Source organism: Salmo trutta, chromosome 6 (assembly GCF_901001165.1).
Source record: "Salmo trutta chromosome 6, fSalTru1.1, whole genome shotgun sequence".
Lineage (NCBI taxonomy): Eukaryota > Metazoa > Chordata > Actinopteri > Salmoniformes > Salmonidae > Salmo > Salmo trutta.
In genome coordinates, this window is record NC_042962.1 from 1,004,616 (window position 1) to 1,017,265 (window position 12,650).

At 40.8% G+C, this 12,650-nt stretch overlaps 1 protein-coding gene across 1 annotated transcript in view; it reads left to right on the forward strand.

The window, feature by feature from the left end:
• vill (villin-like) overlaps nt 1–12,650 on the forward strand; it is a 58,488-nt gene that overhangs the window by 27,519 nt on the left and 18,319 nt on the right. The window contains exons 8-14 of the mRNA XM_029755072.1: nt 1,741–1,819; nt 2,293–2,391; nt 2,488–2,641; nt 5,091–5,191; nt 9,152–9,289; nt 10,610–10,768; nt 11,597–11,776. Coding sequence (XP_029610932.1) covers nt 1,741–1,819; nt 2,293–2,391; nt 2,488–2,641; nt 5,091–5,191; nt 9,152–9,289; nt 10,610–10,768; nt 11,597–11,776 — 910 coding nt within the window. The remainder of the gene's footprint in view (nt 1–1,740; nt 1,820–2,292; nt 2,392–2,487; nt 2,642–5,090; nt 5,192–9,151; nt 9,290–10,609; nt 10,769–11,596; nt 11,777–12,650) is intronic.

The following is a 12,650-nucleotide window of genomic DNA, read 5'->3' on the forward strand; positions in this document are numbered from 1 at the left end:
TTAGCCTGGAAATGTTTCTGTTAGTGTCCCGTAGCCTGGAAATGTTTCTGTTAGTGTCCCGTAGCCTGGAAATGTTTCTGTTAGTGTCCCTTAGCCTGGAAATGTTTCTGTTAGTGTCCCGTAGCCTGGAAATGTTTCTGTTAGTGTCCCGTAGCCTGGAAATGTTTCTGTTAGTGTCCCGTAGCCTGGAAATGTTTCTGTGAGTGTCCCGTAGCCTGGAAATGTTTCTGTTAGTGTCCCGTAGCCTGGAAATGTTTCTGTTAGTGTCCCGTAGCCTGGAAATGTTTCTGTTAGTGTCCCTTAGCCTGGAAATGTTTCTTCATTCAATGATGCAGCATTATTGCCCTGCCAGACCAGAGCCCTGCTGTAGCTCCAGACTGACACCAAGGCTATTGTTCCAGACTGTCACCAAGGCTATTGTTCCAGACTGACACCAAGGCTATTGTTCCAGACTGACACCAAGGCTATTGTTCCAGACTGACACCAAGGCTATTGTTCCAGACTGACACCAAGGCTATTGTTCCAGACTGACACCAAGGCTATTGTTCCAGACTGACACCAAGGCTATTGTTCCAGACTGACACCAAGGCTACTGTTCTAGACTGACACCAAGGCTACTGTTCTAGACTGACACCAAGGATATTGTTCCAGACTGACACCAAGGCTATTGTTCCAGAGCAGACTGGTGTCAGTCTGCTCCATATTGACACCAAGGCTATTGTTCCAGACTGACACCAAGGCTATTGTTCCAGACTGACACCAAGGCTATTGTTCCAGACTGACACCAAGGCTATTGTTCCAGACTGACACCAAGGCTATTGTTCTAGACTGACACCAATGCTATTGTTCCAGACTGACAACAAGGCTATTGCTCCAGACTGACACCAAGGCTATTGCTCCAGACTGACACCAAGGCTATTGTTCCAGACTGACACCAAGGCTATTGTTCCAGACTGACACCAAGGCTATTGTTCCAGACTGACACCAAGGCTATTGTTCCAGACTGACACCAAGGCTATTGTTCCAGACTGACACCAAGGCTATTGTTCCAGACTGACACAAAGGCTATTGTTCTAGACTGACACCAAGGCTATTGTTCCAGACTGATACCAAGGCTACTGTTCTAGACTGACACCAAGGCTATTGTTCCAGACTGACACCAAGGCTATTGTTCCAGACTGACACCAAGGCTATTGTTCTAGACTGACAACCAAGGCTACTGTTCCAGACTGACACCAAGGCTACTGTTCTAGACTGACACCAAGGCTATTGTTCCAGACTGACACCAAGGCTATTGTTCCAGACTGACACCAAGGCTATTGTTCCAGACTGACACCAAGGCTATTGTTCTAGACTGACACCAAGGCTATTGTTCCAGACTGATACCAAGGCTACTGTTCTAGACTGACACCAAGGCTATTGTTCCAGACTGACACCAAGGCTATTGTTCCAGACTGACAACCTGGTACTGTCTGTCTGTCTCCCAGTGTGTCTGATGAGAGTGGATGTTAACTCCTGATACTGTCTGTCTGTCTCCCAGTGTGTCTGATGAGAGTGGATGTTAACTCCTGGTACTGTCTGTCTCCCAGTGTGTCTGATGAGAGTGGATGTTAACTCCTGGTACTGTCTGTCTGTCTCCCAGTGTGTCTGATGAGAGTGGATGTTAACTCCTGATACTGTCTGTCTCCCAGTGTGTCTGATGAGAGTGGATGTTAACTCCTGGTACTGTCTGTCTCCCAGTGTGTCTGATGAGAGTGGCAAGCTGGTCGTCCAGGAGGTAGCCATGCAGCCTCTGACTCAAGACCTGCTGCACTCCACGGTACAACTCCTTTATTACTGCCTCATGTCGCCTGATGAACCTCATTCTAACTTGCATTTCCTCTTATTCCTATAACTTTACATTTTCACGTTTTTACTGTAATTTTTACTGTAATTTGCCACACAGTCCTTAACGAAAGGCCTTAGTCTGCATGGCCGTTCAGCTTTTCCATTATTCTCTGTGTCTCTGTGTCTCTCTCTCTCTCTCTCTGTCTCTCTCTCTGTCTCTCTCTCTGTCTCTCTCTCTGTCTCTCTCTCTGTCTCTCTCTCTGTCTCTCTCTCTTTCTCTTTCTCTTTCTCTCACTCTCTTTCTCTTTCTCTCTCTCTCTCTCTCTCTCTCCTCTCCTCTCTCTCTCTCTCTCTCTCCCTTTCTCTCTCTCTCTCTCTCTCTCTCTCTCTCTCTCTCTCTCTCTCTCTCTCTCTCTCTCTCTCTCTCTCTCTCATGGTCACTCTCACTCTCTCCCTCCCTATCAGGACTGCTATATTGTGGACCAGGGTGGTTCGAGTGTGCTGGTGTGGAAGGGAAAGGAGGCGTCTGTAGAGGAGCGTCGCTCGGCTCTGGGCAGGGCAGTGGTGAGTCACAGTTGACCAACTAGAACAGGAACACATGGAAATGACATTCAACCCTCAGTGCAGAGAAAACATCCCTCCTCCTCTATCTCTCTGTAGGGCTTCATCAAGGCTAAGAACTACGCCAGCAGCACTAATGTGGAGGTGATGGCTGAGGGAGGAGAGTCAGCCATGTTCAAACACCTCTTCATTTCATGGACAGAGAAGGGACAGACAAAGGGCCTGGGGAATGTGTACACCACTGGGAAGATAGGTAACTACTACTAACTAGCCACGATAGGTAACTACTATTAACTAACCAAGATAGGTAACTACTACTAACTAGCCACGATAGGTAACTACTACTAACTAGCCACGATAGGTAACTACTACTAACTAGCCACGATAGGTAACTACTACTAACTAGCCACGATAGGTAACTACTATTAACTAACCAAGATAGGTAACTACTAACTAACTAAGATAGGTAACTACTACTAACTAGCCACGATAGGTAACTACTATTAACTAACCAAGATAGGTAACTACTAACTAACTAAGATAGGTAACTACTATTAACTAATCAAGATAGGTAACTACTATTAACTAACTAAGATAGGTAACTACTATTAACTAATCAAGATAGGTAACTACTATTAACTAACTAAGATAGGTAACTACTATTAACTAACTAAGATAGGTAACTACTATTAACTAACTAAGATAGGTAACTACTATTAACTAGCCACGATAGGTAACTACTAACTAACTAAGATAGGTAACTACTAACTAACTAAGATAGGTAACTACTATTAACTAATCAAGATAGGTAACTACTATTAACTAACTGAGATAGGTAACTACTATTAACTAACTAAGATAGGTAACTACTAACTAACCAAGATAGGTAACTACTAACTAACTAAGATAGGTAACTACTATTAACTAACCAAGATAGGTAACTATTAACTAACTAAGATAGGTAACTATTAACTAACTAAGATAGGTAACTACTATTAACTAACTAAGATAGGTAACTACTATTAACTAACTAAGATAGGTAACTACTATTAACTAACTAAGATAGGTAACTACTACTAACTAACTAAGATAGGTAACTACTATTAACTACCCAATATAGGTAACTACTATTAACTAGCCACGATAGGTAACTACTAACTAACTAAGATAGGTAACTACTAACTAACTAAGATAGGTAACTAATATTAACTAACTAAGATAGGTAACTACTACTAACTAACCAAGATAGGTAACTACTAACTAACTAAGATAGGTAACTACTATTAACTACCCAATATAGGTAACTACTATTAACTAGCCACGATAGGTAACTACTAACTAACTAAGATAGGTAACTACTAACTAACTAAGATAGATAACTACTATTAACTAATCAAGATAGGTAACTACTAACTAACTAAGATAGGTAATGACTACTAACTAGCCACGATAGGTAACTACTATTAACTAACCAAGATAGGTAACTACTAACTAACTAAGATAGGTAACTACTAACTAACTAACCAAGATAGGTAACTACTAACTAACTAAGATAGGTAACTACTATTAACTAACCACGATAGGTAACTACTATTAACTAGCCACGATAGGTAACTACTATTAACTAACCAAGATAGGTAACTACTATTAACTAACCAAGATAGGTAACTACTATTAACTAGCCAAGATAGGTAACTACTATTAACTAACTAAGATAGGTAACTACTATTAACTAAGATAGGTAACTACTATTAACTAACTAAGATAGGTAACTACTATTAACTAACTAAGATAGGTAACTACTAACTAACTAAGATAGGTAACAGCTATTAACTAAACAAAACAATAACAACTCCTATTAACAAACCAAGATAGGTAACTAACTAACTAACTAACCAACTAACTAAGTAGGTACATACTTTTAAGTACCTAATATAGGTAACTACTACTAACTCAATTAGGTAACCTCTGTTAACTAAACAAGATAGGTAGCTACTCTTAACTAACCATTATATGTAACTAGTACTATCTAAACAAGGTAGGTAACTACTATTAACTAGCCAAGATAGGTACAGTGGTTGCGCAACTTAAAAGTTTTGCGGGACTTCGAGGTAATTTGTGGATTAGTACGGTACCCTGCATCACAGCTTCATTGCTCCAGACCACCACAAGGGGGAGTTAGAGCACTTATTATGCTTTTGGGTCCCAAGGCGCTGCTGTGTTTCTAATTGACAATGAATGGGCGACATAAACCAAATAAAAACTGATGTGCACGACTTCAAAATTGAATTTCAATGAACTGAATGATGAGGACGAAGAAGGTGATTGAATTTCAATTAACTGAATGATGAGGACGAAGAAGGTGATTGAATTTAGAACAATAGTGTAAGTATTGTTATTCCTCTGTCCTGCCTGCGCACACCTGGAAAAGTACACTTATTGTTGTGTAGATGGGTGAGAGAAAAATATATATTTAATCCATTTTAAATTCAGGCTGTAACACATCAAAATGTGCAATAAGTCAAGGGGTATGAATACTTTCTGAAGGTGCTGTAACTAGCTACATGAAACAAAGATGATAGGTAACTAACTAAACGACAACTTCTTTACAATGAGTCACTTCTGTACACTGTAAATACATCCTGGTCATAGATGTGCAGGTTTTTTGTTCCATCTCAACACCATTGTGTCCTGTCCTGTAGCTAAAGTTGAGCAGGTGAAGTTTGATGTGATGGAGCTTCATGCTCGTCCTGAACTGGCAGCACAGCAACGCATGGTGGACGACGCCTCTGGACAGGTTCAGGTGAGACACACCAAGGCTATTATTTGTTATTTTTTAATTTGGGCAAAAATTGAATATTGTTTTCAATTGAGTTTTCAATCTTTTGGGGCATTTCAAGCAAAATACTTATTTCCCTCATTAAAATACAAATCATTTTATAACATTTTTGACATGCCTTTTTCTGGATTTTTTTGTTGTTATTCTGTCTCTCACTGTTCAAATAAACCTACCATTAAAATTATAGACTGATCATTTCTTTGTAAGTGAGAAAACGTACAAAATCAGCAGGGGATCAAGTACTTTTTTCCCCCCACTGTATATCCAGGAAAGCCAAAGTTCCAAAAGCAGGGCCTTAAATAGTGTATAAGATTTTGCTCTGACTCTTATGTGGATGATGTTAAAATATTTGTTGGCCTGATGTGATTAATAAGGAACATCCAGACACTGAACTTGATGAATTTATGAAATTGCTTCTTCCAATTATTGATAAACATGCACCTGTTAAGAAACTGACTGTCAGAACTGTTAAGGCCCCATGGATTGATGAGGAATTGAAAAACTGTATGGTTGAAAGAGATGGGGCAAAAGGAGTGGCTAATAAGTCTGGCTGCACATCTGACTTACTGCAAATTGAGAAATTATGTGACTAAACTCAACAAAAAGAAGAAGAAACTGTATTGTGAAGACAAGATCAATGATATAAAGAATGATGAAAAAAACCGGGGAGTACTTTAAATGAAATTATGGTCAGAAAGACATTCAAATCCATCTTTCATCGAATCAGATACAGTGGGGCAAAAAAGTATTTAGTCAGCCACCAATTGTGCAAGTTCTCCCACTTAAAAAGATGAGAGAGGCCTGTAATTTTCATCATAGGTACACGTCAACTATGACAGACAAAATGAGAAAAAAAATGCAGAAAATCACATTGTAGGATTTTTAATGAATTTATTTGCAAATCATGGTGGAAAATAAGTATTTGGTCACCTACAAACAAGCAAGATTTCTGGCTCTCACAGACCTGTAACTTCTTCTTTAATAAGAGGCTCCTCTGTCCTCCACTCGTTACCTGTATTAATGGCACCTGTTTGAACTTGTTATCAGTATAAAAGACACCTGTCCACAACCTCAAACAGTCACACTCCAAACTCCACTGTGGCCAAGACCAAAGAGCTGTCAAAGGACACCAGAAACAAAATTGTAGACCTGCACCTGGGAAGACTGAATCTGCAATAGGTAAGCAGCTTGGTTTGAAGAAATCAACTGTGGGAGCAATTATTAGGAAATGGAAGACATACAAGACCACTGATAATCTCCCTCGATCTGGGGCTCCATGCAAGATCTCACCCCGTGGGGTCAAAATGATCACAAGAACGGTGAGCAAAAATCCCAGAACCACACGGGGGGACCTAGTGAATGACCTGCAGAGAGCTGGAACCAAAGTAACAAAACCTACCATCAGTAACACACTACGCCGCCAGGGACTCAAATCCTGCAGTGCCAGACGTGTCCCCCTGCTTAAGCCAGTACATGTCCAGGCCCGTCTGAAGTTTGCTAGAGAGCATTTGGATGATCCAGAAGAGGATTGGGAGAATGTCATATGGTCAGATGAAACCAAAATATAACTTTTTGGTAAAAACTCAACTCGTCATGTTTGGAGGACAAAGAATGCTGAGTTGCATCCAAAGAACACCATACCTACTGTGAAGCATGGGGGTGGAAACATCATGCTTTGGGGCTGTTTTTCTGCAAAGGGACCAGGACGACTGATCCGTGTAAAGGAAAGAATGAATGGGGCCATGTATCGTGAGATTTTGAGTGAAAACCTCCTTCCATCAGCAAGGGCATTGAAGATGAAACGTGGCTGGGTCTTTCAGCATGACAATGATCCCAAACACACCGCCCGGGCAATGAAGGAGTGGCTTCGTAAGAAGCATTTCAAGGTCCTGGAGTGGCCTAGCCAGTCTCCAGATCTCAACCCCATAGAAAATCTTTGGAGGGAGTTGAAAGTCTGTGTTGCCCAGCGACAGCCCCAAAACATCACTGCTCTAGAGGGGATCTGCATGGAGGAATGGGCCAAAATACCAGCAACAGTGTGTGAAAACCTTGTGAAGACTTACAGAAAACGTTTGACCTGTGTCATTGCCAACAAAGGGTATATCACAAAGTATTAAGATAAACTTTTGTTATTGACCAAATACTTATTTTCCACCATAATTTGCAAATATATTCATAAAAAATCCTAGAATGTGATTTTCTGGATTTTTTTTCTCATTTTGTCTGTCATAGTTGAAGTGTACCTTTGATGAAAATTACAGGCCTCTCTCATCTTTTTAAGTGGGAGAACTTGCACAATTGGTGGCTGACTAAATACTTTTTTGCCCCACTGTACTTATTCATCACAAAACCATTTGATGTTGCCAATTATTTGAACAATTACTTCACAGTCAAAGTTGGCAAACTTAGGCAGGAAATGCCAACAACGAACAGTGAGTCATCATATTCATGCGTAAAAAAACAAGTAATGAAAGAAAAGCATTGTAATGTTGAATTTTGTAAAGTTAATGTGGGAGAGGTGGAAAAATTATTGCTATCAATCAATAATGACAAACCTCCTGGCATTGACAACTTAGATCGAAAGCTGCTGAGGATGGTAGCTGACTCTATAGCCACTCCTATCTGTCATATCTTTAACCTGAGACGAGAGGAAAGTCTTTGTCCTCAGGCCTGGAGGGAAGCCAAAGTCATTCAGCTACCCACGAGTGGTAAAGCGGCCTTTACTGGTTCTAACAGCAGACCTACAAAGTGTGGTGTACTACAGGGCAGTTCTCTAGGCCCTCTACTATTTTCTATTTTTACAAATGACCTGACACTGGCATTAAACAAAGCATGTGTGTCCATGTATGCTGATGATTCTACCATATACGCATCAGCAACCACAGCTAATGAAGTCACTGAAACCCTTAACAAAGAGTTGCAGTCCGTTTTGGAATGGGTGGCCAGTAATAAACTGGTCCTTGTGATTACCAGTAATAAACTGGTCTAAAACTAAGAGCATTGTATTTGGTACAAATCATTCCCTAAGTTCTAGACCTCAGCTGTTGAACAAGTTGAGGAGACTAAATTAATTGGTGTTACCATAGATTGTAAACTTTCATGGTCAAAACATATAGATTCAATGGTTGTAAAGATGAGGAGAGGTCTGTCAGTAGTAAAGAGACTGTTTTGACACCACACTCCACAAAGCAAGTCCTGCAGGCTCTAGTTTTGTCTCATCTTGATTATTGTCCAGTTGTGTGGTCCAGTGCTGCAAGGAAAGACCTAGTTAAGCTGCAGCTGGCCCAGAACAGAGCGGCAAGTTTTGCTCTTCATTGTAATCAGAGGGCTGATATAAATACTATGCATGCCAGTCTCTCTTGCCTAAGAGTTGAGGAGAGACTGACTGCATCACTTCTTCATTTTATAAGAAACATTAATGTGTTAAAAATCCCAAATTGTTTGCATAGTCAACTTACACACAGCACTGACACACACACTTACCCCATCAGACATGCCACCAGGGGTCTTTTCAGAGTCCCCAAATTCAGAACAAATTAAGAAAGAATACAGTATTATACAGAGCCATTACTGAAAGGAACTTCCTTCCATCTCATATTGCTCAAATAAACAGCAAACCTGGTTTAAAAAAACAGATAAAGCAACACCTCACGGCACAACGCCTCTCCCCTATTGGACCCAGGTAGTTTGTGTGTATGTATTGATGTGTAGGCTACATGTGCCTTTTTAAAAATGTATGTAGTTCTGTCCTTGAGCTGTTCTTGTCTATTAATGTTCTGTATTATGTTTCATGTTTTGTGTGGTACACCAGGAAGAGTAGCTGCTGCTTATGCAACAGCTAATGGGGATCCAAATAAAATACCAAAAATACCAAACACCTACTCCCACACTTATTTACTTAAACTTGCAATGGTCTTTATCCAGATCTGGCGTATAGAGGACCTGGAGTTGAGAGAGCTCCACCCCAGCTCCTTCGGTCAGTTCTACGGAGGAGACTGTTACCTGGTGCTCTACACCTACAAGAGAGCTAACAAGCTGCAGTACATACTCTACATGTGGCAGGTAAAGACACTGACAACAACAGGTTCTGACCATGTCTTCTTTAGTGTATCTAATGCCTCGATTTCCAGCATTATGGTGTTGGTCAACGTTGATAGTCTGTGTTCCTGAGACTAGTTAGTGTATAGTTAATTAATCACTAGAATCACAGACTAGTCAGTGTATAGTTAATTAATCACTAGGAGCTGAGACTAGTCAGTGTGTAGTTAAACTCTAGAAGCTGAGACTAGTCAGTGTATAGTTAAACTCTAGAAGCAGACGAGTCAGTGTATAGTTAATTAATCACTAGAAGCTGAGACTAGTCAGTGTATAGTTAATTAATCACTAGAGGCAGAGACTAGTCAGTGTATAGTTAATTAATCACTAGGAGCTGAGACTAGTCAGTGTATAGTTAATTAATCACTAGGAGCTGAGACTAGTCAGTGTATAGTTAAACTCTAGAAGCTGAGACTAGTCAGTGTATAGTTAATTAATCACTAGAAGCTGAGACTAGTCAGTGTATAGTTAATTAATCACTAGGAGCTGAGACTAGTCAGTGTATAGTTAAACTCTAGAAGCTGAGACTAGTCAGTGTATAGTTAATTAATCACTAGAAGCTGAGACTAGTCAGTGTATAGTTAATTAATCACTAGGAGCTGAGACTAGTCAGTGTATAGTTAATTAATCACTAGAGGCAGAGACTAGTCAGTTTATAGTTAATTAATCACTAGGAGCTGAGACTAGTCAGTGTATAGTTAATTAATCACTAGAGGCAGAGACTAGTCAGTTTATAGTTAATTAATCACTAGAGGCAGAGACTAGTCAGTGTATAGTTAATTAATCACTAGGAGCTGAGACTAGTCAGTGTATAGTTAAACTCTAGAAGCTGAGACTAGTCAGTGTATAGTTAATTAATCAAAAGAGGCTGAGACTAGTCAGTGTATAGTTAAACTCTAGAAGCTGAGACTAGTCAGTGTATAGTTAAACTCTAGAAGCAGACTAGTCAGTGTATAGTTAATTAACACTAGAAGCTGAGACTAGTCAGTGTATAGTTAACTAATCACTAGGAGCTGAGACTAGTCAGTGTATAGTTAATTAATCACTAGAGGCTGAGACTAGTCAGTTTATAGTTAATTAATCACTAGAGGCTGAGACTAGTCAGTGTATAGTTAATGAATCACTAGAGGCTGAGACTAGTCAGTGTATAGTTAAACTCTAGAAGCTGAGACTAGTCAGATTATAGTTTATTAACACTAGAAACTGAGACTAGTCAGATTATAGTTAATTAACCTGTGTGTTGTGCTGGGTGTGTGTGACTGACGTGGGTCGTGGTTTACGGTGCAGGGTCGCCATGCTACTCAGGATGAGATCACATCATGTGCCTATCAGGCCGTTGCCATGGACAACAAGTACAGCGGAGTGCCGGTCCAGGTCAGGGTGGTCATGGGAAAAGAGCCGCGTCACTTCCTGGCCATCTTTAAAGGAAAACTCATCATCTTTGAGGTGAGATCATCTTCCTTCATCTTAAAGACATTTTTGAGTGACATTTCCCTTTCCTTGAGTTTTGTCTGAAGGTCCATGGTGACAGAATCCACAATAATCCATGATTTGCTTGTCACCAGCTTGAAGTTAGCATGTTAGCATCACTAGAGTTCATCAGTGGTTCCAGGAGAACCGATGTTAGGAAAGCTGCACTGCAAGCTGAAACTTCCTCAAAAACGCTTCAAACTAAATTGGGTAGAGTCCATAATTGTGAAGAACACGTCCGTGTTTTCTTCACCGTGGGAACGCTTTTATCTTTTAATGGTCGAATGCTCTGATACTTCCTATGTTTACTGGTCAGTTTAATTCACATCTGGAAAAGCAGACCATGTCAAAGGTGCCTGCACCAGGCCAACAAAGTCATCACTGGAAGACGCATAAAGATGCTCTCTGCTCTGACTACATGAGAAAATCCCTCCTGTTCTGAGCAACCAAATTCCAGCGAGTATTTCAGAAGTATGCACGTTAAAAACTAAAATCCCTGCTAACTCCACCAACTACCGATCATAGTTTGAAGTGTTTTTGAGGAAGTTTCAGCTTGCAGTGCAGCTTTGCTAACATCTGTTCTCCTGGAACCACTGATGAACTCTGATGAAATGCTAACATGCTAACTTCAGGCTGGTGACAGAAGCAAATCATGGATTAATGTGGATTCTGTCACCATGGACCTTCAGACAAAACTCAAGGAAAGGGAAATGTCACTCAAATTTAGATTTTGGATGAACTATCCCTTTAAGATGATTGAATATGTGTCTGTCTATCTGTCTGTCTGTCTGTCTGTCTGTGCAGGGGGGTACAGGCAGAGCGGGGGTGACTAACCCAAGCCCAGGAGCCAGACTGTTCCAGGTTCGAGGGACTCATGAGATGAACACCAGGGCTACTGAGGTCCCAGCCCGCTCCTCATCACTCAACACCAACGATGTGTTCCTACTAAAAACTGACCACACGATTTACCTGTGGTACGGCAAGGTACTACACTGTTACCTCTGGTACGGCAAGGTACTACACTGTTACCTCTGGTACGGCAAGGCATGATGTTTGACAGGCATTATATAACGGATGGCTCTAATCCTGAATGCTAATATGTTAAAACCTTATTCCAGCTGGTGTCTATTCCACAAGTTACCACCGGCTAAATCTATGACGTTAAAAGGCCTATTCACTCTGTTCTATCTGACTACGCAATCCATCAGCCCAGCCAGGCAATTTATAAACTTGATCTCCACTATAAAAAGCATAAAGACATCTCACATTTCTTTATTACTGACATTTAGTTTCCAACAGTGGAGATATAAGGGCACAAGGTGAGACCCAGATGCAGATGGTTGGAGTCTTAGATGTTTAATAATCTAAAGGGGTAGGCAAGAGAATGGTCGTGGACAGCCAAAAAGGTCAAAACCAGATCAGAGGTACAGAATGGTCAGGCAGGCTCGAGGTCAGGGCAGCGCATGCAGAATGGTCAGGCAGGCGGGAATGGAGCAAGAAAAACAGGCAAAGGTCAAAACCGGGAGGTAAGAGAATAGAAAAGCAGGAGTACGGGAAAAACATGCTGGTTGACTTGAACATACAAGACGAACTGACACAGAGAGACAGGAAACACAGCGATAAATACACAGAGAGACAGGAAACACAGGGATAAATACACAGAGTGTAACGGCTGTCTAAGGAAGAAGTGGACCAAAATGCGGTGGAATTAGGGTTCGTCATATTTAATTCATGAACACTATGCATTTACAAAAAACAACAAACTGACAGCCAACACAGTCCTGTCAGGTACAAGCACACTGACATGAACAATTACCCACCACCCCACAAGGCAAAGTAGGCAACTTAAGTGTGACTC